The 27,707-nt window shown below is 43.1% G+C and overlaps 1 protein-coding gene across 7 annotated transcripts in view; it reads left to right on the forward strand.

The window, feature by feature from the left end:
• The window catches only part of USO1 (USO1 vesicle transport factor), a 32,955-nt gene extending 16,237 nt beyond the window's left edge, over positions 1-16,718 (forward strand). For 2 of the 7 annotated variants that reach the window (XM_035552096.2, XM_035552113.2), the window contains 16 exons: positions 260-400; positions 775-863; positions 1,272-1,426; positions 1,688-1,899; positions 2,743-2,763; positions 6,249-6,359; positions 7,017-7,135; positions 7,768-7,949; positions 8,744-8,865; positions 9,827-9,965; positions 11,294-11,457; positions 11,943-12,029; positions 12,814-12,900; positions 14,631-14,729; positions 15,202-15,417; positions 16,282-16,718. In XM_035552096.2, coding sequence (XP_035407989.1) covers positions 260-400; positions 775-863; positions 1,272-1,426; positions 1,688-1,899; positions 2,743-2,763; positions 6,249-6,359; positions 7,017-7,135; positions 7,768-7,949; positions 8,744-8,865; positions 9,827-9,965; positions 11,294-11,457; positions 11,943-12,029; positions 12,814-12,900; positions 14,631-14,729; positions 15,202-15,417; positions 16,282-16,359 — 2,022 coding nt within the window. In that variant the 3' untranslated portion in view covers positions 16,360-16,718. The remainder of the gene's footprint in view (positions 1-259; positions 401-774; positions 864-1,271; positions 1,427-1,687; positions 1,900-2,742; positions 2,764-6,248; positions 6,360-7,016; positions 7,136-7,767; positions 7,950-8,743; positions 8,866-9,826; positions 9,966-11,293; positions 11,458-11,942; positions 12,030-12,813; positions 12,901-14,630; positions 14,730-15,201; positions 15,418-16,281) is intronic. The other 5 variants (XM_035552122.2, XM_035552139.2, XM_035552132.2 and 2 more) reach the window with 3 other exon arrangements.
• Positions 16,719-27,707: the final 10,989 nt, after the last annotated feature.

Here is a 27,707-nt window from a genome sequence, read left to right on the forward strand (position 1 = left end):
GTGAGCCGAATAATAAATTAGTGTGATCGTTCACAAATTAGTTGGAACCTGTGTAATGGAGTCCGGTACTTGAGAATTTTAGAGGGTTACACTAAACTCAGCGTCAATTGACCATACTTGGTAATGAGATGGACATGCTGTTTAATTGTTGTCTTTTATGTCTGTTTTTAGGAGCAATTGTTTTTCATGGGTAAATCATGTTCTGCCTTTTGGAAAGTCTGGGACTCTCTTTACATATGGACTTTTTTTTCCCCTCTAGCTTGTTCGGGTACTCGTGTCTCCCACAAATCCTCCAGGTGCTACCAGCAGTTGTCAGAAGGCCATGTTTCACTGTGGGTTGTTACAGCAGCTCTGCACAATCCTGATGGCAACTGGAGTTCCTGCTGATATCCTGACAGAAGTAAGAGGGAGCAAATAGATATGGGAGTGGGTGAAAATGAATGGGTGAAAACAGGAATCTACAGGGATAACTGCAGTTTGTCTCTGCAGCAACTGGTTACAGTACTTGTTAAGCATTTATCTCGGATGTTGGCTTCCTTTATCTCAGATGTTGGCTTCCTGTATGGAGAACTCACATTTAAGATAGTCTTTTGCATTATAATCTGCAGCTAGAAAATACTTGAATTTGCTTATTTTTTTTTCTCTTGGATTTCAGGATATCCCAAAGAGGCTGAACTGATTCACGTTCTTCCCATGTGTGTCTATTTCTTTTGTTGTTTTTTCTTTTTATTGCTCATATTTAACTGTTTCATTTTTTGTCTGCCTTCTTTGTAGACCATTAATACTGTGTCAGAGGTCATTCGAGGATGCCAGATGAATCAAGACTACTTTGCCTCTGTAAATGCACCTTCTAATCCACCAAGGCAAGTATTCAATTATGTCAGGTAATGATATATTGGTATAGACAATGACAGTCAAATCCAAAGGATTTTTCAGTTCAGAACTTGGAATTCCAATACAGACAAACAGCTTCAAGTTCACGTTGGGTATAATAGGTATAGCATGAAGGTGTCAGTTGTGTTTCCACAGAGATGAGGCTCAGAAATCATTTTATTTAACGTTACTTGGTGGTACTTACAAAGTGAATGAGCAATAGTTCGCAAGTTCCTAGGTCAGGAGGAGCTGCTGCTGTCAGCCAGAGCGTAGTCTACACAAGGATTTAGAGGGTAGGAAAATAGGTGGGTAATTAAGAAAACACCCCAAATGGTTTATCTACAGTTGTCTTCATGCACAACCTTGTCCTAATAGCTTTTCTTTTTATTACCAAATAGGCCTGCAATTGTAGTACTTCTGATGTCCATGGTAAACGAAAGGCAGCCTTTTGTGCTCCGATGTGCTGTTCTGTACTGTTTCCAGTGCTTTCTATACAAAAACCAAAAAGGACAAGGAGAAATTGTTTCGACGCTTTTGCCATCTACTATTGACGGTACGCAAGACGACAATCTCTGCACTGAGTTGTGAACCAGTGGAATAATAGTTCACTGCATCAAGTATTATCTTCTGCAAAACTATTTACCTGTTATTGGGTGCCAGATCCAAGCACGATGATTCGGTTTAGGGTTTCTCTAAGACTTGAAATAGATGGCCTTTAATTTTTTGTGCATTTAGTGTACAGTTATGCCTTAAATATCTTGCTGTTTCTGTGGTGTGTTGTAATCTCATTTGTACCTCTGGCCCCTTCTGGTAGCTACAGGTAACTCTGTATCGGCTGGTCAGCTGCTCTGTGGGGGCCTCTTTTCGACGGACTCTCTTTCTAACTGGTGTGCTGCCGTGGCCCTGGCCCACGCGTTACAGGAAAATGCGACTCTGAAAGAACAGCTCCTGAGAGTTCAGCTGGCGACAAGCATTGGCAACCCACCGGTATCGCTGCTGCAGCAGTGCACCAACATCCTCTCACAGGTATGGCACTGACTGGCCCATCGATGGGATAAAAATCAAGGTGTACAGGAAAAATGTTCTTGAGCAGGTGCATCACAGGAAGACATTAGTGTTAGCCTAAGGACAAGGATTCTCTCCCCTCCTGTTTTTTAAGATTTGCTTAAAGCACCCTATGCTGAAGGGAGGGGGGAGCAGCAAATCTTATTGTTCATCAAGCATTTATCTTGCTTGCCATCAGTAGGCAGGGGGCTTTAAAGCACATGGAACTTAAACTTGGTTTAAAAGACAAAGCAAACAGGCAGGATCCCCAGGCACATCTTGCTGTTGCTGCAGAAGTGCCTGGTTGGCATTTAGCCTGTAACTGCAAACCTGAAACATCTTTAGAAGAACAGGCTGTCGTCTATTGATGGCTGTTGGTTTTGCTGATGGAAGCCAAAAACTTGTTCTGAAGTTGTACAGTATTTTAATACCTGGCTTTGGAAACAGGTGGTTTAACTTTACCTTCCAGACCACACTTCCTTGTGACATTAACTTCTGTTACACATCCTTTCTCCCCAAATGGTTGTAATGATAAGGAGATGGTTAGCTCTGGGCAGTGATTAGGCGTTCCTGCAGTTAAGAATAATGGCAAAATGCTGGAGTTTTGAATTAATTGATGGGACTTCTTTAATTTGCTTTCCCTGATTATAAGCAGAACTCCTTTTTATCCTTTTCCCTGCATTTTTGTTTAAGATGAATTTGAGACGATATAACTTGCCTGTGGCTGTGTAGCCTTAAATGATGCAGGGGATTGAAACTTTGGGGGAATGTTTGTGAAACGTGTTCATCTTAAACGTTCTCAAGTAATGTGTGTGTAACTTGCAGGGTGATAAGATCGACAGACGGGTATGTATTTTTTGGCACAGCTTCGGCATTTTCTTGCCAATAGCAGGCCTTTTCCTTTTGTCTTGGGTTTTGCTGGGGAGGTTTTCTTTAACTGCTCGTTGATGTGTTTCCACTCACAGCTTTGTGTTGCAGTTGGGTTTGGGTTTTTTCCTAGCGTAACCACCTCTTTCTGTGTCTCCAGGGGATTCTCTGGGGGTGCTCCACAAAACTATGGGATCAGGATCTTGGGTAACACGGGTGCTTTCTTTCCAATGGGGTGTACTCATTCACTGTTTGTACACCTAACAGGTGCACTTTGCTTTTAAGAAAAATTAAACTGTTAGAAATGCTGTTTCCTCAGACAGGCCTGTAGCAAACAGCTGGTGCCATCTGAAGTGGGAACATGCTGCTCATTTCCTGGCTGCTAAAAGAAAGATGGTGTTTAACCTGCCTTTCAGCGACTCTGTTACACTTAACAGCAAAAGCTTTGAGTTTTAACCATGGAGCCAGTGATTTGAATATCATTCAAATTACTAGCATTCAATTACTTATTACTAGTGAATGACCCCTGAAGTGAGTTGCCGGACTTTCAGGCTGTGTTACTTAAAGCACTGCTGAAGTAGTTGTCAGCTGAAGCAGAAACAGTTCTTGAAATATCGCTGCTGTAGAATTGTGTGCTGAATTAGCTGTATTTGTAGTTGTGCAGAGGGGGGGGGTTGGATTGTTACCAGCCATGAATTGTAGGACAGCTGCCATGGAGGACTGTAACCTGTTAAAGTAGTGATTCTTATGGCATGGCTAGAAAATGGGTGTGTATTAGTTAATTAGGTGTGTATTAGGCTCTTCTGGGCTGTATGGGAATGATTAGGCCAAACATTTTAATCTTCAGTCTAGGATTCAGTGCTTGAGTACATGTGGTGTGCAGCTGCTTCCAGGGGATGTGTGTGCTGGAAATGCCAACCTGCACAAGCACAGGCAGCCTTGTGCTGATGACAAGGTTTTAATAGAAGACTGGTGGAAGTGTCAGTTTAGAAGTTTGCAAATGTCCTGTAGGACAAGACTGCCATTTAAAGCAGTTATTCTCAAGCGCAGAAGGTCTGGGGAAATGGATTGCCAGCAGTTTTGAACCAGTCTGAAGTGTGAGGAACACTCAGTGGGGAAAAATGAGCAGTCTGCCTGTCCATCGCGTAATCGCAGGTGGGAGTATTAGGGTATGTTCCTCTGTAGGCATTTCTGTGGTAGGCTGTTATGCAGTTGCCTGTGTCATGAGGATGTTAATGCATCTAATCTGGAAGGGATTTAGGAAGAACTGATGTTTTTACAGCTTTCTCGTGGTAAGGCAGTGTACAGAACAGGTAACTTCCAGAGGCCACTTGCCACCTAAGTGGCCCCATAGTTCTGTGAGGCAGTGAGGAAGTAAATCACCTGCGCAGCAGTTTTGGTCTAGCAAGAAGGGCCTGTGTGGTCAGCAGGTTCATCAGCTAAGGTGTCTGACAAGGCAGTACTAGTGCAATCCACTGCACCAGTGTGGGATGGTAGCTTTTTTCTATAAGAACTCGAAAAATGCAAGAGATGTCATATTTTGTTTAAATTTATGATTTACCAGAGGATTGGAGCGTGAATACAGTTCTTACCTAGTGGGTAATAAGGGCTAGTGAGGGAATATTTGTTGAAACATGTTGTTAGAAGACTGTTGTGTCATCTCATGAGCAGAGATGTAGAAGTGTTCTAGATCATGGAGGTTATGAACTAATTTTGAAGTATGTGGTGGGAGGGGAGACCCCCAGTGCAGGTGGGGAAAGCTCAGTGGGCTGGTCCTGAGGACAGCAAGAGCGAAAAACAGAAAAGTTTACTGGGACTAGGCAGCCTGCAGGGAGATGCAGGTCAGTGGAAACCAGTCATGGGTTTCAGGTAGGAGGTTAGCAGCAAGGAAGATAATCTGTGTGTTAATGCAACACAACAACAGGGTCACAGAGAAGCTGAACAGTGACTCCTAACAGCTTATGTAGTACTTACTCTGGCAATAAAACAAGTGGTAATGTGCAGTTGGTGCTGATGGTTGTATTCTCTGCTGTTCTGACACTGTTCACTTGGGTCTCTGGAAGTCAAGGTGAGGATGAGGGCCAACGGGCCAAACACTCCCTTTTCGCATGTAAGCAGTGTTACGGTTGGCTGCCACAGTCTATTTATCTATAATTTTGTGTTTTCTTTTTCCCCTTAGAGGAGATTTGTTTCATTTTAGTGATGACGATATCTTGAAACAGATCACAGCACCTCAATTGTGCTTGAAGGCAATCCCTTCAGGGCATGGTATTTTGTCCCAGTGGAGTTGGTAGGCTCCATTCCTGTCTGTCTTGCAGTCCACAGTGGCAGATGGTAGCTGGGAGCCTTCCGCAGAAGAAGCTTCTTGCCAGAGTGATGCTCGCTGGCTGTTTTGGTGGCGAAAAGGCTTATTTAAAGAGCTTGGGAAGCTTGTTTTTGTTGTGCTTTAATGCTTTAAAAAAACCCCTGTCTTTAGCCCTAAAGTGTAGGGATTACCAGAGGCAAGGATTGAAGTCCACTGTCTCAAGCACAGATAATTCTCAGGCATGGACTCTTCTTTGTCATTGACTAATACTTTTATCTTCTTGCTGCTGTTTTGATCCCTGTGACCACTCCCATCAATGTATTTTCTTGCCTCCCTTTTGAAGGCATCCAAGCAGGTCTCATATGCTTCGTCTTGTCTTTGAGACTTGACTTAATCTTCCAGTTACTTTACCAAATTTATGAGGTGCTCGTGTGAAGTTGTTTTCTATGCAGGGAACATTTTGCCTGGCTGCCTCGTGAACGCTGACCGTCTGTGAAGGGATGCACGCCTGCCTTAATGCTGCTGTGTCCATATTTATCTGCAGCAAAGACAAGGGGGAGAGAACTGATAAGACAGTTTATTTGTGGATGAAAACATTTTTTCCCCAGTTTAAAAAATAAATTCCGCAATCACGATAGTGAGCTTTCCCCTTCCTGGCTTAATGTACATATTCCTTTGTCTGAATAGAAAGGTACTTCAATATTATGTTAAGAACACATGGCAGTTTTTAGGCAGCAGCAAATGGAAGTGGTTGTAGTGATGCATCTCTTACAGGGAATCCTTACCTGCCTTAATTTACACCTTGTTCCTTCTTTGCAGGGGTTGTGTGTATGTTCCTTTATGTTACCCTAGTATTAATTAAGTGCAAAACTAATTTGTTATGAATTGATATTGATGCTAATTTGCCTTGAGTCATATTTCACATCTGTATTGCTTGTTTTTTTGCTCTGAAAGCAGCTAAATATAAGTGGTTTAATACTTGTTTCACCAAAGCACTAGAGCTGTGTTCAGTATAACTAACGAATGGGTATCTTGAAAGATGTGACTTTTTGTTTTAAAATGTATTGAAAGGTGAGTTTTGAATCAGTACAGTTTTTTTCTTGATATTTTAGCCTTAAATTGTGCAAAGATAGTAATGGGGGGGTGTTATTTTTTCCAGGGCAGCAAGGTACAGACCAGGGTTGGACTGCTGATGTTGCTTTGTACTTGGCTAAGCAACTGCTCAATTGCTGTCACACACTTCCTTCACAATCCAGCCAATATACCTTTTGTATCCTTGACTTGTTAGCAGATTCGAATGACTTGCCTAGTAGTTACTTGGACTGTCCATGTTAAAATCAAATGCTAATCTAGATCAGTTAGCAGGAATACTGCATGCTGTACAAGGAAATACATCAGGGCAGGAGATGGAAGCAGCCTTTTACTGCCAGAGCTCTGTGTATGCTGACCTGCCTGTAAGATGTGCATGTAACTTCAGGCACAGCAGAAAGCTATGCCATCTGTGGGAGGGATTCTGCCAATTAAGTATTGTGTGATTTTTTTTTTTTTCATTTTAACAATCCCATTGAAGTATTTATTATGAATTAGGCTCTTCTCCAGAAGTAGGGGGCATGTTTCTAACTTGTATTGAAGCTTATTTCTATGCTTACTCTTGAGAAAAAGATCTGACTACAGTACTCTAGGCTAAACCGTCATTTAAGCTAAAGATTTGTTTGCGAACAAGTAAATCTCTTAGGTTAAGCAGAACCACTGGTTTCCTGAGTCCTTTGAATTGTAAGATAGCTTGTTGGTGTCCTAATTAAGCTTGGTTTTAGATGCACAAATTTTAAGAGGAAACTTAGACTGAAACAGCGCATTTGGAACAGAGAAGTATGTGGTATGTTTTGTGCTTATTTAGTATCTCAAAAATCCTTAACAAGAGCTCTAGCTCACAGGGCAGATAGCTGAAAACCTTGGAGAAGAGGAACAGCTCGTGCAAGGCCTGTGTGCACTTCTGCTCGGCATTTCCATCTACTACAATGATAATTCTCTTGAAAATTACAGGAAGTAAGTATGATGTACAAATAAGACTGTAGGGAAAGGTCTGAATGGCAGATAGTAGTTTAAGAGTCTCTTAAATACTTGATTGAATATTTTCTGTGCATGTTCCTTACAGGATGCAAAATAACTGGACCTCACTTTTAGCTAGGCAAAACAGATCATTGTTTTGCATAGGTCCTAACCTGTGTATTCCTAGGCTGTGAACAAATGCCAGTGTCACACTGAAAAATCCTGGGTGTTGAATGTTAAGCATGTAATGCAGATAAGACTTGAGGCAGATAATCAAAATTGTAACTGGGAAAACAAAAACCTCACTAAGACGAGGGGAAATGGCCTCAAGTTGTGCCAGGGGAGGTTTATGTTGGGTATTAGGAGAAATGTCTTTACTGAAATGGTTGTGTGGCATTAGAATAGGTTGTCCAGGGAAGTGGTTGAGTCACCGTCCCTGGAGGTCTTCAAAAAATGTATAGTTTTAGAACTTAGTAGCATGGTATAGTGGTGAACTTGAATACTAGGTTAATAAAGGTTGGACTAGGTGATCTTACAGGTCTTTTCCAATCTGAATGATTCTATGAGCTAAGAATGTTTTTTTTCTTTAAGTGTTGCACTGTGGTTGATTTTTCTCTTCTTTTTTTTAGAGAGAAACTGAAACAGCTGATTGAGAAGAGGATTGGCAGGGAGAACTTTATTGAGAAGCTTGGCTTCATTAGCAAACATGAACTTTATTCCAGAGCTGCTCAGAAACCACAGCCTAGTTTTTCTAGCCCAGACCACATGATGTTTGATCATGAATTTACCAAGCTTGTAAAGGAACTGGAAGGTGAGATGTATTTTAATTTCTGGGGTTTCTTGTGATGAGCCGATGACTGAATTACCAAACATGCTGAATGTCCTATTAAAAGTAGTGTGATTATATGAAAATATAGCGTCCTAAGAAGCACAGGACATGGATTGCTCTAAGCTATCATAAATCCAACCTTCAAATATTTTGTAAAATTATTCCCAGTACAGATCCGTAATCAGGACTTCTAGTAATTAGACATACTTGTATTGTTAAGTAAAACAATTCTTACTATGTGCTGTGAGTTGCCACGCTGTGGCAAAGGAGTGTATTTGTCTGTGTTCACACAGACAGAAACGGGCGGTGATGGAAGCTCGACTCACAGGAGTACACAAGCCAGCACGTCGCAGATTTGTTAAGACAAATTATGAATAATGAATTTCCTGGCTTGTTAGAAAATAATGGGGACTCCATCCTTAATAAGGCTTCATCTACATGTTGCCTTCATAGTCCTAAATCTCTTACTTGTGCAGCCACTTAGGCAAATAGTTGTAATGGAGCGTAATGCAAGTGAAGCGCACGTTTGCTGATAGAAAGGACTCAAAACACCCATTTCCTATTCTGAAACTGTCGAGCAGTAAGCATGCAAACCTTCCTATAAAAAAAACACTGCCTTTTCCTATTTAAGACTGTGTAACCATTTTATTTTCTCTAAAGTGCATATTCTATTTCTCATGCTATCAATTTAGTTAAACTGGGTGAGGCTGTGAGATGGTTATGAGGACAAAAAAGATAAATGAACTGGGCTTTACTTGACAAACTCTTGTCAACAGGTGTCATAAGTAAAGCTATTTACAAGTCCAGTGAAGAAGATAAAAAAGAGGAGGAGGTTAAGAAGACATTGGAACAGCATGACAACATTGTGACTCACTACAAAAAAGTCATCAGGGAGCAGGTAAGAGGCAGTCGCTCCATATCACTGTTTTTAGAAGCTGTTTATACTGACTTTTGGAGCTATCACAATGCAGATGTAAAAGTAAGAAGGAATCTAGCAATGCAGGTATGCTTGAAAAACACTAAGTCCAAGAATAACTGGCTGAACTCAAGTGTCAGTGTTTAGAATACTGGTTAAGTTTAATTCCTTTCCTGAGGTACATCTTCTGTTTGTTTCTCTTCAACTAAGTAACTGAGAAATGTGCAGCCCTTTTCAAAAAGATGAAATTTTTATTTTTGTGCTCTCACTTCTCAAAAGATAATAGATGAAATGTGACTGAAAAGGTAACAAAGTTTCCTTGATCAAATTTGGGTATACTTGTTGAATCTTTTCCAATGGTAATTTGCCTTCTTTTTTTTTTTTTTGCCACAGCTTAGATTGAGAAGTAAAGGAGCAAAGCTAAGTAATTTAGCTAAAGGGGAACTGCAGCAGGTTTTCATAGTTCATGGACCTAGAGTAGACACAGCCTGCTGCAGTATACCTGGAATTAAGGGACACTTTTGAACCTCCAGTGAGGCTTTATTGAATATATGACTGCAATTACCACTGTTTCTTCCAAGACTTTGTAAGCAGACCAAATGTGTGTAGGATTCAGTGGGGGTGGGGAGAAAAATTACAAGATTTTGTATCTTTGACTCTTCCTACTGTCCCTGGTATGGAGATGGTGGAGCTCTCCTCTGTGAGATTTGGAATGCATTGGTCTTCTGTGACAGACTACTTCTATCTTTCCCCCACCTTTTTCCCTAGGAAAGCTATCTATGTTTGTATGAAACTTTTCTGCTAATGTCATAGGTACCACTGACAATCTCTATAACCAGTGATGTCTACTCGTGGAGTAAAGTTTTTTTTTATCTGTCTTTTTGTACCTTAGAGCATTGTATTCAAATGTTATTACTGAAAGTGCTTTCTTTTCCTTTCACAGGACCAGGAGCTTGAAGAGTTAAAACAACAGGTTAACACTTTAAAATCTCAAAATGAGCAGCTCCAAACAACAGTTACACAGCAAGTGTCGCAGATCCAGCAGCACAAAGACCAATATAATCTCCTTAAAGTACAGCTAGGTATGCTTCAGAAAGAATAATAGTAACCTTGCTAGTGCTGAAGATTGTATGTAGTTTATGGCAAGCTATCGAACAGGTGCAGCAAACAATCTTTTGTCATAGCAGACATGCTGCTTTGTTACACAGTATATGAAAATTTCCCATAGAGATAAAGACTTTTTTGGGAAAGTCGATGTTGAGCATTGCTAAAAACTTCATTTAAGCATCAGATTTTCTTTAACTAAAAATATTAGTAAGATATTTTAAATAATATTAATAATATTAAAATATAATAATATAAAATATAAATATATAAAACATAAAATAATAAATATAAAATAATAATTGAATAATATTTAAAATATCTTACTTTAAATGCCTTCAAACTACAGAATAATGCGCAGTGAGAACTGAAAGGACAACCAGAAAATGTGATGGAAGGATCACTTGTTTTTGATTTGTGCCCAGGTTTTAGGTGTTTTGCAGTAATAGTTACTTTCTCAGAACAGCCTGTTAGCGTATCTTGAGCTAGGGCCTACCTGCCATGTAGGCCTGCTACCTGGGAAAACAAGCACCTAGAGAAGATGGCTGCAGCCCAGACAATCCATTTACATGGACACATGGAAATACTGGGATTAGAAATAGCTTTTGATCTGATGATGGTGTTAGTTCAGTTGCCCACCATGAAAAGACAAAGCCCTTCCTTGCAACCCTAGCTCCTTAGCTGCAGCTGTGCCGGGTGAAGGGCTGGAGCTGATGCTTGCTGTGAGAAGTGGTGGCTACCAGGGAACTGCTGGTAGAAGCTTATTCCAAAACAGTTATGCCCTGTTCAGTCTTAAAAACGGAGAGAGTCCGTGTGTGCTACAGCTTGTATCTCAGAATGAAAATGTGAGTATCTGTGGTATGGCAGATGAACAAGATGAAGCGTATCATTGTCAGTAGAGGGGGCTAATGGAATGCTTAAATCAGGACAGTATATGCGAGTTATTCCAAGGGCAAGATGCCTGACGAGCTGTGTATGCCATAGACCTGGTTTGTTAGTATTAAACATAAGGTGGTAAGGGAACAATTGCCAGTCATTACAGAATGAACTGTGTATGTATTTATTTGAGTTGAACTGAATGGCTTGAGCAGCATGCAAATGTAGTCACAAATAAGGAATAGCAAATTAGACCTTGTCCTTAGACTTCTGATAGAGAATTTTAAAACTCTGTACTTGGGCTCTTTACTTCAAATAACGTGTACTGCCTTGTGGGGCGAGAGGAGGAGGAGCAATGAATTTCTTGATTTTTTTTGTTCAAAAACAACTTTGAAAATGTCAGTAAACTTTGTTATAAACTGTCTCCTAGGAAAGGACAATCAGCATCATAATTCCCACAGTGATACAGTTCAGATGAATGGCATTCAGGTGGAGGAAGTGAGCAAACTGAAAGAGGAGTTGGAAGAATGGAAAAACAAGCATGAGCTGCTGCAAGGGCAGTTGAGGGAAAAGGATTCTTTGATTGAAAAATTGGTAAGGGCTAACTACTGTCTCAGCAGATCTTGACAGGGCTTCTGTTTCTGTTTTAAAATTTTATTTGCCTTATGCTGCGAAGGTCATCACTGTGATGGCAGTCATGCAATCAGTTATGATTTTGTGCTGATAATAAGAAATACAGTGGGGGATGGCTTAACAGGAGCATGTGTTTTTTTTCTCGCTTGTTTTTTGCTTCACACTGTTCCCAGGAGTAGCTGGTGCAGCTGATCTGTTGTAGTGTAGAATCTGCCTTCTTTTGCTTGCCTTCTGTGTTTCAGTTGTGAAAGTTATTTTTTGCTTCCACCTTAGAGGAGACCATTCAGCTGCTCTCTTGCTATCAGAGAGCTTTATGACATGCATTTATTAACCTATTTTCACCTTTTAACCAGGGAACAGTGATTCAAGCACACAGCTTACTGTGTTTGGACAACGTAACTATATTTAGTCTGTTTAGTTGGCTGATTTTTCTGCTGCTATTACAGAAGCCTGTGCAGTTGGAAACGGGAACAGAACAGTCTTCACAGATGAGCAAATCCAGTGTCTTGGAGCACAATAATGAACTACAGAAGGTGAACTTGCGTTACTTCAGCAAAGCTGAAGTGAACAGTGGTAGCTCAGGATTGGAAGGGAGAGGGGTCAAGTTTCAGGGAGCGTCAGGATTTCTGAGCTTCCTGATAATATTGATGGCCCTCCTTTGTGATGATAGTACTGATCTTGGAGTGTGGAGGTCATGTATCCAAAAATGAATTGCTTGCCTTTGCTAAGCAGCTTTAAGCCAGGAGTAGAAATGTCAACTTGTGCAGACCTGAGAGATTTTTGTGTTTATCCATTGCCAAGTATTGTTAAGTGTTCATAAGAAAGCTTCCACGTATTAGATGTACAGCACAGAACAAGTGCTTATGTATCTGTAGGTTCAATGATTTCGCATACCAGTTGTGCAAAAAATATCTAGTGGTTTTGCAAAAACTTGATTGGGAATTGTGATTGGAAAACAAAGAATGCCTAGGCTGATGTGCCTTAGTGGCTTTCTGCACAAAGAGTGGATGGATATCACAGAGGATGCTGGTGGGAGTGCTAGTGGTGTGAAACCCTGTTATAAACATTAGTCTGGCAGGTGGCTTTGGGCATTGCATAGAGAAGAAATTCTTCAGAGTATGGGGTGGAAGGGATGCTGCCTAGCTTTGTCTTCTAGAGAAACGGTTGCTGTGTTGTCACTAAGACATTTGCACCCTTCCACTTGTGTAGCTAGTGCAAAGCAATTATTCTGGTAGCATTTAACCTAACAAAAAGCTAGTGGGAAGAACTGCTTTGCTTTCTAAAACTAAAAGTATTTTCCTTTCTTGTTTTCCAAAGGAATTAGAAATGCTCAGGACTCAGATACAACTACAGTCTGCAGAAATCTCTAAGCTTCAGGCTGAGAATCAGAAGCTACAAGTAATGGTACTAGTAAAATACTTATTTTTCCTTTTGAGACAAACTTTCCTGCCTGTGCTATTGTCCTAAACCAAGCTTGTTTTAAACATGCACATCAGAAAGTAATTCCAACATTGTTTTAAATGAAGTAATGTATTACCTAGACAAATCCTTCCTGAGGAAAGAGTAGATGTTACTGAAGTTAGTGCTTTGTGAATTGTGAGGCCATCGGTCCTTGGTGTTTTTATAGAAGTCATTCATTGTTTTAAGTTTCTACTGTTACCAAAGGGGAAAAACAAACAAACCCCTCCTGTGAAGCACACCTCTTGAGAAGCACAACGCATGATATAGTGTACATTAGAGGGATGATTATTTTTCAAATATTGAAGGATACTACTTTGGAAACTTAGATAAAATTGCTTGGCAAACAGGTACATCTGTCTGCACAGACCTATAAACATATGTTACATGTTGAATACTAAATATTTTATATTGGAAAAAATGGCCAATAAAGCCTTTGAGGAAAGGTTTTAAAAAAAGAGGCAATCCTGTCCTCAGAACTAGCTAATAGCATCAGAAAGTATATGTTGAGCCTGCATACCTCGTTAGAGAGTTGTGTGAACATGCTACTGACATGTTTCCGCAGCAGAGCTCATGGTTCAAGCTGCAGGTCTGTGGGCCACGTGAACAATTGGAAGGAGAGCATTCAGTGATGGTGCTCAAGCAGAACAAGAGTAGCTGTTGTGTGCCCTGCTTTTGTAGCTCTGCTATAATGAAGATAAAGAAGCTAGATTTGCTGAAACTCTTGTTTCTGGCTGGCTTGTTCTGACTAATGCATCAAAGTATGATTTCAACATCACAGGAAAAGGACTTTGTGTGGGGAAAAGATCAAGTGTTTAATGCACAGATGAGCTTGGTGAGGAAGGGTTTTGATATTTTCCAGTGTAAAAAGGCTTAGCTGCCATATGAGATTCCATTTCACATGTGTTGGCCATGTGTGCTTGTGTGGCAGAGGCACATTCAAGTGTTTCATGCTGCCACCAGCTGTCAGGCCAATTCATTGCCATCCAACAGACTGCTGGCCTTTCCTAGAGCTCTGACTTGAACGTGCTACAACTGGAGAAGCATTATCTTACGTTCATGCTGTGTTGATAGTTTTAACTGAAAGACAGCTGCCACATTTTGGAAACCTTAACTTGAGGAAGGGCTGGCTTACACCACACTATTCCTATTTTCAGTAGTCACATAAAAGATGCAGATACTGCCCCATCCCTTCAAGTGTTGAAGGCCAGATTGGATGGGGCTTTGCGCAAATGGAAGATGTCCCTGAACGTGGCAACTAGATGAGGTTTAAGGTTCCTTCCAGCCTCAACCATGCTGTGATATTTAGCCTAATTAAAAGTCAAAACAACAACAAAAAAATCAACCCTTTGGCACTTAAGAACCATCTGAGTGAGAGCTGGTGGCCTGTAAGTGACTGAGTTGGTGTAGAAAAAACTCTGTACACCATAATTTCTGTGAATTAAAGGTTATACCTTGTTTTTTGTGTATGCATATACATGTATTCAGACCCCAGAAAGCATCAGTCTGTTCTCTAATGCCTTCCATTGTATGATGTAAATAACTACCATACCTTGGCTATGCTGTAGCAAGAAAGTAAGCTTTTAACATCTACAAGTAATTGTGTAATGTCTTGGCTTGCTGACTTTGTATGTGAGGCATTCAGTGCTCCTGACACTGCTTTTTCGTTTGCACAGAACACAAGTGCAGACCCTGCTTTAGGTGACAGCAGTGCAACAGCAGCAAAGAACTTGGAATTAGAGGGACGACTTGTGCAAGAAGTGAAAGAGCTGAAGGTCAGTACTGGATGAATGCCACACCAGGTCACTTGATGCTCAGCCTTCAGTTAGGACTTGTGCAACTGGAAATGCTTTGGATGGAGGGGGTTTGTACTGTCAGGATTTTCTGTTTTAGACAACAGAAGGGAAGTTGAATGCATCTCTTCTGTTGTTTTTCACTTGGGGAACTTAGGCCTTTGCCTGCCTTTGAAGCCTTTAAAGAGTTAGTAAGAAGGGTCTAGGAAATAGCTTTACTGTGACATGGACAACCTGACTTGACTGGGGGAGGGTAGCCACTCTTTAAAACTCCTACCTACCTTTCTCTTGGCTGGTAATAGGGGGAGTTTGGTTAAGGAAGTGTAGAAGTGAGACCACAGGACGGTTGGTGGGGATTGGCCTGTTACAAGTAGTGTATGGGAAGTGTTTGTAGGAAACAAAGCATGTTTTCCTTGCTTAAGGTGTGACTTTGTGGGATTTTTCCTGTTGCCAGAGTGAAGTCAAAGCCCTTTCTGAAGAAAAAGCATCACTAAAACAGCACCTAGATTCATCCAACAGTACAGTTGCCATCTTGCAAGATGAGAAAAGCAAACTTCAGCAAGAAGTTGCAGAATCAAAAAAAGAACAGGATGATCTTCTGGTGCTTTTGGCTGACCAGGATCAGAAACTATCTGCCCTGAAGAATAAATTGAAGGATCTTGGTGTACCGGTAAGCAAAACAATGTTTCAAGCACGTTCTCGGGTCCAAGGCTGGCCTGAGCGGTCTGGGTATGACAGTGCTTTATCCAACACATCTGATGAGGCATCCTTCTGTAAATGGAGGGCTGTTGAATCTACCAGAGTTGCTTTTTGATCTTAAGTTGGCAGCTAGCAAGAAAATTGCCTCTTGGAAGAAGTGTTCAGAGGTACCTGCATAAGCATTGTGATGAAAACACCTTGTACTGTATACATGTGTCTGGAATGCTATCTGACCGTCTGCCCTTGCTGTTGCTTGTCCTGGCTGCCAGCTAGAAAGCAAAGGATGGCATTGTAATGATCCAAGGGCTTGCTCTGCAGAAAATCCAAGTGATTACTTAGCAAGCAACTAAAGCTTTCTAGCTATGCTGCAAATGGTCACTGCAGCATCTGAGAGCAACTCTGGGCAGTTGATTTTAAGAACCCTTGTGGCTTGCAGCTGAACTTGTGACTGTAAGGTGGATGTCACTAGCTGATGTGCTGCAGTTCTTGTGGCTGAATGCCAGACTTGAGCCTGTGTTTCTTATCCAAAGGCAATCATTCTTTCTGATGCAAATCATTTATGTATTAAAGATTACTTTTTGGTAGTTAACAGTTAATCTGGTCTAGCTTTTGCTATCTGGATAAAACATTAGTCTAGGGGGTACTTGTAGCACGTGTAGAAGTTAAACTGTGAGATTGCAAGATGACAATTTGAAGTGTTAATTGATACAGCATGATGATTTTAGGTTACCTTTAAGCCTATTTTCACTCCCTCTGCATTTGTTTTATCTTCAAAGGATTGTATCCTTTGACGGAAAGGACCTGATTGCTCACAACAGATCTTTATTCATTTCAGGTTGAAGATGAGGATGATATTGAATCCGGAGATCAAGCAGATGAAGATGAGGATGGGGATGAAGAGGAGCAAGACTAATGTTCTTTTGTGTGTTACAATGAAAACTAGATTGCATTGTTAGTGGGGAAAAAATCTATTATTGGTATACAATGCAAAACATCTGCTTACAAGAAGCAGAGGGGAAAGTGGCAACTGTGGGACTAGTTATAAGTTACTGAAGTGTCTGGAAACCCTTCATACTAGGTAAAGCAAACAAAAATTACTAAGTTCTATATGAGTATCCCAAATTTTACTTGTTTAGAAGTTGCTTTAGACACAGTTTAAATTATGGGGATGACAGTGCTGTTCATTGTCATTACAGGAGTTCTGTGCATTTGTTTACCATTTTAACCTTCTGGAACTCTTAACATAATTAAATACAGAAGTATTTGGTTTAACATCTGTCAAATGGAATCATTGCCTCTGCCCTCAGCATGGAGCTTCAGTGTAATTTGTGGCTTCCTTTAAAGAGCAGTGGCGAGGTGGAAGGGTTGGGGTGGCTGTGGTGTGCGCTGGCCACTCTGCTGCCCTCCTGAGCTAGTTCTCTAGGTGCGAATGGACCTGAGCATCGAGTGCCTTGACGCCTGGTACAGCTGCATTCGGTACCTCCTGGAGGGAACCAGAGGGAACTGCAACGTTATGCTAATAATGTGGAAGAGGCTTCACGGAAATGTGCACAAGCAAGGTAGTGTTTTTAAGAAGAATCTCTTTGGAAAAACAAAGACCAATATACTCATTCTAAGGATCTAATGTGCTACCAAGTCAGCATAAAAATAAGTTTAAAAAAAATCTGACTACTTCAGTAAGGAAATGAAAACTACTATGATTTATATAACTTATTGGCTCTTGATGAGTGAATAAAAGGTTGAATTTTAAAAGAAAAAACTGAATAGAGTAAATGCATCCGTTCTTGGTAACAAAAATAGGTATGTCCACTTAGTACTCATTTAATTCTCTTGTCTTGTTTTAATAAAATATATTTTAATACATATTTCAAATTGTTTAAAATCCAGTCAAGTGTGACAAATTAAATGAATAAAATACACTGAACTGGGGGGCTAATCAAATGAGCACATAGTGGGATAGTTCAGTTTTTGCTTTTTCCAAAAGCATTGACTTCAGTAGCTGCCTAACTTAGAGCTTTTTTTGTGAACACACAGTAGTTACTTGATCATAAGATTATTTGATGTAGACCAGAGAAGACTGGTTTGTTAATATAAATATTTTTACAAGTCATGTCATAGTCTCAGCTTGTGTAACAAGAAGTGTTTGGAAGTAGTGTTAAATTAAGCTCTGCTCGTGCACTCCATCCTTGGATGGATTTTTTTTGGAACTGGTGGGAAAAGAGCAAGCAGCGGAAACAACGTTAGCATAGGAGCTGAATTGTGTTAGTGTGTGAGTACGTATGGGGAGAAGAACTCCTACAGATCATGGCCTGGCTGTCGTCATCAGTGTGACTTGCTTTCTGCTGAACTTGATGGAACAGCAGGAGCTGTGACCAAGCAGCTGGGCATACAAAATTCAACAATGAGGGAAGAAGGCATACAGGCTCCAGGGGCTGTTTTAGATGGCTTTACCACCTTATGCAGCAAGAGTTGGAAATAGTTCTTGATAAATTTACTTGTGTTTCCTAGGCAGTACTTCCTTCAAAAAAAAAATAAAAAAAAAAAAAGGGGAGGGGGGGAAGCAGGAGATGCACAAACTACAAAAAGAAAGCCAGAGAGTAAGTTGTGAAGTGCTTTTACTGCTTGCTCAGTGATGTGACTAAGTTCTAAAAGTGATGTTTTGTCTGCTTGCAAAACCTCCTAAGAAGAAACACTTTATAGAAATTAAGCCCCATTTACCTAGACAAATCTCACTTCATGGTATAACCAAAACTCTCTTGACATGAAACACAAGGAGGAGGATTCCTTGTGGCAACTGTTCAAGTGGAAGATAGTACAATTGTGGCTTTGACAGCTGACAGGTTTTCCTGTATTTTTATTTCTATGGAAATAGGAGAATTGAGGGATATTTGCTTTGCCAAGAGTATTTTGGAGTTCTTGAAGATGAAAAACTGGATGGAGAGATGCATGGCTTTTAAAATCACTAGGGACACATAACCAAGTATTGTGACTTTTGCCAGTTGGTATGTTGCTTCTTCCCAAGCTCTGTGGTTGAATTTGGCACCAAGTCACTGAAATGGTACACTATCACCCTTACTTTAAGGTACTATTGTCACAGGATCGGATTATTAAAAATAGCTTAAGAATCTAAGTGCCTAGCTCACACTGTGCATGGTTATAGGGTGAAATGTCTACCACCCCCTGAAAATTCTGGATGTGACAAAGTTTCTCCTTCAGGTACAATCCTATAGGAGTCTTCAGGCAGGATGTTTGTGGGCTACAACACACACCAAGTCTTTGACTTAATGTTGACTGTAAACTGTGTCAGAAGTTTAAATTTAGATGTTAGGGTATGGATTTTATTTGGTGACCTAGATAATCCACTTACTGTCTGTCCTGACTATGCCTGCTGGATTTTATTTCATTGTGGCTGGAACACACAATTAAATTAGGTAGTCATCTGTGCTGAGGATGAAGCTGTTGCGATGGCTTCCCTGTCCCTTACGTAAATGGTGTTGATAAGAATTGCAGTGGGATTTTTACTCCAACCCAGATGGTAATTTGGGTGTTCCCAGAGCTCTGAGAGATCGGCTTGAGTCTAACCAGAGCTATGATTGGAGTTGCGAAGCATTTGACTCTGCCCATGTGCTATTATGAATGGCCCTTCATAACAGAGGAGTGGAAAGGAAGGACGTGCTCAATTTTTAAGGAGATGAAACTTACACCAAGTGATTCAGTCACAACTGTTATCAATTAAAGTGATGGGAACTCATGTCCGCACATCATGGAAAGTCGAGTTTTAAGTGTTTTTTTTTTTTTCCATTAACACTGCTGGCAGTAACAGCTTCAGTACCCTTGTGTCCTGTGAGCACTGGCATTGCTGGTTGCTTTTGTCAGCAATACCACCACCAGGGTGCTGGTGACAATTTGTCCTACCTATTTTGAGAAGATAGACTTACTTATATCTAACTGAAACTCTTTCCCCATCACTGTTAATTGTCCTGTGGAGCATGTGATGTTCTTTGCAGAAGTTGGCTCCTTCAGTGGAGAGCAAAGGCAACTATGGAGAAGGATTGGTGTCAGGAAGCCTCCTGGCTTTGTTACCTATGACGAGTTTGGAAAGTTATGTGGCCTGTGAAGTAGGAACAGCAGGGAAATTGGCTTTTTACTCCCTGTGTCCTGCTAGGTGATCTGTGCCTTGCAAACCTGTTGTCCAGGCTATGCACTTCTTACATTTTCCCAGATGTTTTTACTTTGTCTTCTGGTTGCTTTTCATGCCAAGTCTATAAAAACACTGTGGGCAGAAATACTTTGCAAGTTGGCTACACTATCCAAACATGCCCTAGAAGGCAAGAGTGCCTCTCAATTACAGGGAAAGGGAATAAAGAAAGAATAAGGGGGAAAAAACAAACCTGGTCATTCCACTGATGGGATGGAATCACCTGAAAAATCAACATGAACACAGATTCAGGATGAGAAAGCACAAGGCATGTGATCGATGGTCTGGCCTGATGTCAATGAGAAACAGTTAACCAGGCACCCTTACCACAACATCGGTGCCTCTCCTAAAAGATGGTACATCACAACATTTTTTTATTTATTGCTGCTCTCTGCAGTTATACTTGGGAAGTTCCTACTTTTGGATGCAAGTTCAAAATGTTTGAAATTGGAAAGGAAAAAAACTAGGCAAGGTGGAAAGTTCAGGAGACAGACAAACAGGTTACAAACAGGTTTTAAAGAGGCTTGTTCAAAGCTCTCTTCCCAACTAGAAAACCTGTTTTTGTTGATTATTTTATTGCACCATCCTATCGGTGCCTCTTCATACTGGTAGTAGATGTGTCTGGATTGTAACTGTATGATTGTCGTGGGTAGCCTTTGCCCTGCAGATATTCACTTGACGGTGTATTCTTGACTGTGTCATGACAAGGAGATTTATTTTTCTTTCTGTGGAATCTCTTCTTGTCCCATCATGATCAGGCCACAATGAATGCACGGTATTTTTTCTCACTCTGAGCACGATTTGGAGTGCTTCCACACTCTTTGTCAAATCAAGCAATTAATACCAAGGAGGTGAATAGATCAAAGATTTCTAACTTGATTGTTACACATGGAGAGAACAGCACACATTAACGGGCTAAGAGGCACTGAGCTGTAGAGAGGATCAGGAGTGAATAACAAAAAAAAACAAGTAATTCTGACTGTTGTATGGTAATATTAAAGCACTGTAACTCAGTTTGAGTGTCCAGAGCAGGCACTGTGGGTCCATTTCTATGCACCTGTTCCAGCCAAAAGGGTGTTCAGGAAGGGGTCTAGTGGTGCCTGGCCTGAGCTGGGGAAGCCTTTGCACTTTAAGATGGCTTTGCACCATCTTTTGGGATCAGTTCTTTGCTAACTATGGCCTTCAGGGAAGTGAAAGCCACCTTACCTTTGTGACGTATCTTCAGGGGGTCAGGGCAAGCTCAAAAATGATCAAATCCTGTTTATTTCTGTGAAGTTCATCCTAGAAAATAAAATGATAACAAAGGGTTGAGAAATGCATGGGGCCTGGAGACATCCTCAGTCTGAAAAGGAATGGGAGGAGAAAAACAGCCTTTTCTGTTCTTCAACTGCCCGAACAGCCTCCTCACTTTAAAGAAGTGGGGGACCAGGTTACCTCAGACTCATTCATTCACAAGGAAAAGGATTCCAGTACAGAGGGGCGATTACCATCAAACAAGAATGAAGTCCCTGTGGTTGCCTGAGTTGTGCACTTTTCTTGGCCTGGACAAGCATGTGATCACTTCCTACTCCTTATATCAGAAAACAATAACCTTGTGATGCTTTTCTTGATACAGGACATCATAGCGGGAGCAAATTTTTGTGATGCAACAGACGTGGATCCGGAGGCTAACGGTGAAGGTCAGGCCAAGGCAGAAAATACCCTTGCTGCACAGTGTTGTGCCTCGAAGCTGAAAATTTCACTGCTGGGGAAAGAGAGGGCAGTCAGTGGTCACTGACAGCCGCTCCAGGCCACGCGTGTTTTGCTAGCTGCAGTGTAATAAATTACCAGGTGGACAGCCTGCTTGACTGGAGGGAGATACGAATGCCCGTCAAGAAGAGCCACTGCTAAGGGGGCTGATGCATATATGTGTGTGAAGATCCTTCAGAAAGCAAGTTTTCTGGGGTTAGTGTTATAGAGTGGCCTCAGAGCGCTCCCTGTAACAGCTGGGCCCCAAGACACAGCCCTAAGAAAAAAGACTCATCCCTGCCCTGACTGTCAGTGAGACCTGAGGCACAGGGCAGCCGAGACTCCCCCAGCCAGATCCGTATCTCCTGGCTGACCCAGGGGGCTGGGGCTACGTGACAGAGCAGGTGAGAGAGGTGCTTCCCAGCTCACGGGGCTGACAGGGAGCATGCAGTTCATGGCTGCAGGAATGAACAATTTCTGGCTCTCCTGTTGCTGTATCTCCAGTTAGGCAATGGCAGAATGGTCTGACTTTTCTGCTAGTCCCTGGCTGTGCCTGGAGGCCTTGTCAAGAAATTCAGCTGAGGGTGAGCCCAAATAAGACAAGTTCTGCATCCACAAAAGGAAACCAGCTTGCTCCTTGGCCTCTTGGCTCCCATTTGGGACAAGGAGGAGCCAAAGACCGAGCTGATGCTTTCATGCTTCTCAACTGGGCCAGCTCCTGCCTTTCTACAAAACAGGAGGCAACCTGCAAAAGAGCACAAGTCTAGGGCGAAGCTTTGCCAGCACTTGCATGACCAAATTTGCTGCTAAAAAAAAAAAAAAACATCAGGTGTGGTTGCTTCACTGGCTAGTCAGCTTAGCTCCCTGATAAATCTAGTCCAAAAGCAAAGGAGAAATGGGGCTTTCCTGGTAATTAGGGAAGTCCTGAGACACATAGTGGTTGAAGCTATCAGCACAAGCCTTCCTGACCTCATTTGGTGATAGACTGTGGATGCTGAACACACTGAGATTAATAGTAATCTGAGACCAAAGTATAGCCAAACATTGACTTCATGTCATCCCCAATGATTTGAACAAGTTGGTAATTAGAGCATGGTCGCATGCTGACTCCACCTGCCCTCCTGGGGGACACCAGACTCTCAACCTGCATGCTTTCAGCCCCAAAATGATGATGTAAGGGACAGTGGGTTTGCTGCAGGCTGCGTTCTTCTACTGGTGGCTTGGGAAGGTGCGCGTGTGGCTGGGAGGGAGAAAGCTGCCGAGGTAATTAGTTAAAGTTGTTTATCCTTAGGCACGTCTCTGTAGCTGTCTGGGCCTACCACAGCCATACTGGGGAGCGCTTTGCCACCACCTACCCTGACAAAGGAAAGCACAGCAGGACCGATGCAGGAATAGCACTTGTGTGGTGAAGGCTAGCCAAAGAAATATATGTGAAAGGAGGGTTTAAAGCCCAGTTAAAACCCTTTCTGCTTTGGGCTGCAGTGAGCTGCTTTTCATAAACAGGAGAAAACCACCTGGCATGGGCATGGAGTTGCTTGCTGGCTGTGCTCCTGCCCAGTCCCCTCCAGTGACCGGCAGCCCCAGCATGACTGGAGCTGCTCCCCTGGCACTGTGTGTGTCTCTGTGGGGAGGGGGCTGCGGGCACCAGTCTGCACCAGTTCCACCCCTCTGCACAAACCAGTGGCACTGGACAATGGTCGCAGTCCAACAGGGCCAGGGCTTGCCTTTGCTCATCCTTGCTCCTCAGTCCCTGTGGTGCGAATCCGCCTGCACGCCTAGCACTCAGCACCGAGGGTAGGACTCGTCGAGCTCCAGCGTGGCCACCAGAGGTCACGGTGTTCCCACAGACGGCACCAAAACCCAGCTACAGCAGCCCTGAGCTAGGTGCTGAGAACTGGAGCTGCAGAGCTACAAAGGTTAAACCAGTGTCAGCGTTTCTGAGACAGCTAGATGGTAGCTTCTGGTTTTAAACAGAGCTTTAAGGCAAACGCTACTAAAAAAAAAAAAAAAAAAATAGAATCCACCAAACTTGTTAGAATGCTACCTAAATCTAGCAATTCTCAACCCACAGTAGCTGTGTGGAGCCTTGGAGCCATGTACTACTGTGCTGCTTGGGTTTGCTGACGACTATGCTGGCTTTAGGCAGTTCAGCCTAACTTTTAGCATTGTCCTGCCCTGTTGTCCTAAAAAAGGCAATTTTTATCTTCTGCTAAGCAGCTTACTATGTGCTGTGCTGCCAGTTCAAACCTGCCTGCTGCACAGCATTGTCCAGCGGTAGCATAGATGCTGAGGAAGAGTTGACTTTGACAGATTTGGTGGGAGTGTTGTTAGTGGTGTGCATGTGTATGTGTGTACCCTCTTTTTTCTAATATGGTACTCACAGAAAGAGGAAAAATAGGACAGACTGCCAGGTCATAACACAAGGCTTTTCTTGGAGCTGGGGGCCCTGTTCAGCAACACATGGACATACACTTTTTACTCTCTGCTTGCAGGCTGCTGCTGCGGGTCTTAGCTGTTATAGTCCCCAGAGGTATCTGGATGCATGGACAAGATCCGTGCCAGGCACTAGGTCCCACGTGCTTTCCCTCCTGGCACTGCTGGCTAGTTGTGACTGGTCCAGTGTTGCACCATGTGGTTTTATACCTTAGGTGAGAGGTAAGGAGACTGTTCCTGCATGCACATCTAACCTTGGACATCTCTGGGCTTCAGCATACACAGAGGACTACAGAAAGCCGTGCTCTGTTTGCAGGAAAGACTGAAGTGAGATGGTCTCCAAGCTCACAAAGAGCTGGGTTGGCAGCCCCTCTCATATCTTGTAGGGCCGCAGCTTCAATGAGCTCAAGCCCTTGGCCAGGGTTGGAATACCTGGACAGCCTGTGGGATACAGGTTCCCACCCTTGCTGCACTGGAGCTAGCGGCTCCAGGCAAACAGTGTAGTGGGTCTTCCCTGCATTCAGTGTGAGGACACACTTCTGGGCCTTCGCACAAAGAGCAGAAGATAGCACATCTCACAGACATTCAGTGGTTGTCCTGTATTAAATGACCACACTGTGGACACACAGGACTCAGGGCTGGCCCATCCCATCTCCTCTGATCTGTCCTTGCAGAGCATTACCTGGAAGGCCTGTGTGGCATTAAGCTTGTGGCCTGTAGCAGAACTGCCTGGGTTTGTAGAGGACAGGCTGAGACATCCCCTTTTGTCTCCAGGATCAGAAAAGCCTTGCTTCCTCCTCTACAGTGAAACTTTTTTGCATGCCTGCAGTGGTTCCCTGTTACTGTGCTCCTGCCTTCTAGCTTGTGAAATCCTGAGATTTCTGTTGTGTGTTTCTTAAGCAGCAAACATGGAACTTTTGCTGAATTCTCCGGTAAAGATGGGGGTCCCTGGCAGATGTGGGATGGCCAGTCCCCTTGTCCCTGCTCCTTGGGTGGAACAGAAGGGATCCTGTTATGCTTCAGGCGTCAGGCCAATGCCAGCACTTTGTCGAGTTAGGTTCAGCCCTTACAAACCTGTGGTGATGTCTGTGGAAACCTAAAGGCCTGTCTTTCCATTCTCTGATGAAGAAGTGACACAGTCTAAGAAGAAGAGTGCTGGACCAAGTTAAAAGACCTAAAATTTCCCCTGCACCACTGCATGATCTCTGCACACGAGTAGCTTGATCTGGGACAAGCTCAGGAATTGAGCTGCCCATCCAGTCCCCTCTCCTCCCCTCTCACTGGCTCCTTTTTGTTAAGCTGCTGCTCCAGTGTGCATTGCAAATTGACTGCAGGGCTGCTCGTTTACTTAGGACTCGGTAAATCAAGGAGTTAGTAAAAATCACCCAGGCTGAATGAAATGCTTTATCTGACCGGAAATATGAGCATGCTTGAGATCACACAGGGTGTGAGCAGTAGGTGAAAGTGTTTGAGCTATCCTGTTACAGTTAGCCAAGTTGCTTTAAAATACAGAAAAGGGGATGTTGGCTCTCCCCGGCTCCCACCTGTGTACCTGCCCCACAGCAAACGCTCACAAGGGCTGGTGCTGCGGCTGAGCCAACAGAGGCGAGGACAGAGAATACATTAGCAGGCCACTTGCCAGGGTAACTGATCCTTTTTCTGTAGGAAAAGACAGGGTTGTGTCAGCAAGTCCAGCTGCACAGGCACACGCCAAAGGTAGAACAGAAACATGCAGGTTCACTCATCAGGCCAGGAAATCCGCTTGGATAAGAATGTCCTTTATTATTTTTTAAAAATCTGTCAGACACCTACACTCCACTTTTTGTCATAATCTGTCTGGAACTGATTTTATCTCGCATGCCGTGCACTTCAATGGAAAGGAAGGGGGTGATGGTTGGGCAACTGATACAAGGCTTCCACCCTGCGCAACCTCAGCTTCAGGTGGCTGATTACTCACACCTCTTCCTGGCAGGACCCAGACAACCTGCCCTTTGTAGCATTTTGAAGCACATGTGTAGCTGCAAGCCACAGGCCTGGCTGCCATGCCAAAGGTAATGGGGTTTGGACTGGGGCCCGAGGGGGCTCAAATTGCTGGGAGTTTTGCCACCTTCTGGGCTCCTTTGCTTCGTATCCCTGTACTGCCTCGAGGACTCTGCGTTAGTATCCCCTGAATGATGGATGCTACCGAGGGGACCTGCCAGCAGTGCTAGGTTTTTCTGGCACTCTGTTGGTGGCCTTGAAGGGCTATCCCAGCCACAAGGAGTGTCACATCTTGCACTTGTTTTTTGTGTGGAGGTCTCTTCCAACCTAGATGATTCTGTGATTCTGTGCTCTGCATGCCTGTGGAGTCATCTGGTCTTCTGGCAGATATGTCAGACACCTGGCAACTTGGAAGAGATACCCTTTATCCAAAGCTATCTTCTTGACATGCACCCTTGGGCTGGTTGCATCATCTGTACAAATCCCTGACTTGGCCCTCTGAAGAGGAGTGCTCTTCCTACGCACAGAGAGCACGTGAGTGTCCAAGCTGTGCCCAGCTCCATGGTGAAGTGCTCTGATGTGATTACTGGGGGGCTTGAGACAATTTCCTGGTGAAGTTTCGTAGACTCTTGAGTCATGTCTGCCCTTTGCTCTAAAAATCTCCTGCTGTGACCTCAGCAGGCAACAGAAAAGCTGAAGTGAGAAATTCCCTACATTTCTGCTTTTACCTTTTTAGTATAGCTTTTACAATAGGGATGGCTATACAGTATTTTTCCTCATCCTTCAATTCCTGTTTGAATGTTCCTGGTGATGCTCCCAGCTCTTCATCGGAAGTTTGTGCTGACTTCTGATTGAGCAGATAATGTGCCTGTTATTCTTTCCTCTCTGTTGCTTCATGGTATGCAACAGGATATTAGTCAAAACAATTGCTTCCAGGTACCTGCAGCTTCAGGAATGACCTATCTACAATTACGTGATACTTGCAGATTTGCTGCTGTGTTTCCCTGAAGGATCTCCCAAGAGAAGTGTCAAGGCACCAGGACTGGTGATATAGCACATCTCTCCCTCACTAGATGACAGGACTGACAGCAGCTCTGAGTCAGTGCAAGCTCAGGAACTGCACAGAGGAGCCCTGTTTTCTGCCAAAACCAATCCTTACACCCCATCCTCTCTGCCAGCAGGGGAAAGCAGTACCCCTTGCCTTGTATGATGCTGGCGGAGATGTGCTTCTAAGTGTCTGTTGCATCCGGCACTCAGTGACATGCGTGAGCCCTGGCTGTCTGCGCCACATGGTGCCATGTTGTGCTGCCTGCAAAGAGCAGGTTCTGAAGGAACTCTTGCAGCACAGTGCTCACACTTCATTTCTTCCTGCTTCTCTGACTGAATTTCCAGTCAGTTTTCCAGGCATGTGCGTGTATCTTGCATCTGTCTAGGTCCCAAAGAAATACCTGGTTCCTAGAGAATTCATCAGGAGAGAGAGGGAGGAAAATCCCCATTTTGAATGTCCTCACTCTTGAGACTCTCAGATGATGCTTGTGCCACCTGTAACCTCACCACAGCCTCCTTCCAGTTCCCTCAGACCTCTGTGAATGCAGGGCAAAACAGTTTCAACCACTCACCTCTCTGTTCTTTGTCCAAAGAAAGAGAGAAACCAGGAGAGAAAGAGATTGCTGGGTTGGAGGAAAAGCCTCCTCACTGGGCAGAGATATGGGGACCATGTTGCAGTTGTGGCCTAAGGACAGTGTCCATTCACACGGACTGGGCAAGGCCCCTTGCTGCTCAGCCCCTCCAGTATCGCAGCCTAGACATGACGAAAAGGAGATGAGACAGGCCCTGCCTGCTCAGTGTTTTCAGGATCAAAGCAGAAGGCAAATTAGGGAGGAAGGAGCGGGCCCCATGCAAGCTGGGTTCCTGTAACACCT

The sequence above is a fragment of the Cygnus atratus genome, chromosome 4, assembly GCF_013377495.2.
Source record: "Cygnus atratus isolate AKBS03 ecotype Queensland, Australia chromosome 4, CAtr_DNAZoo_HiC_assembly, whole genome shotgun sequence".
NCBI lineage: Eukaryota > Metazoa > Chordata > Aves > Anseriformes > Anatidae > Cygnus > Cygnus atratus.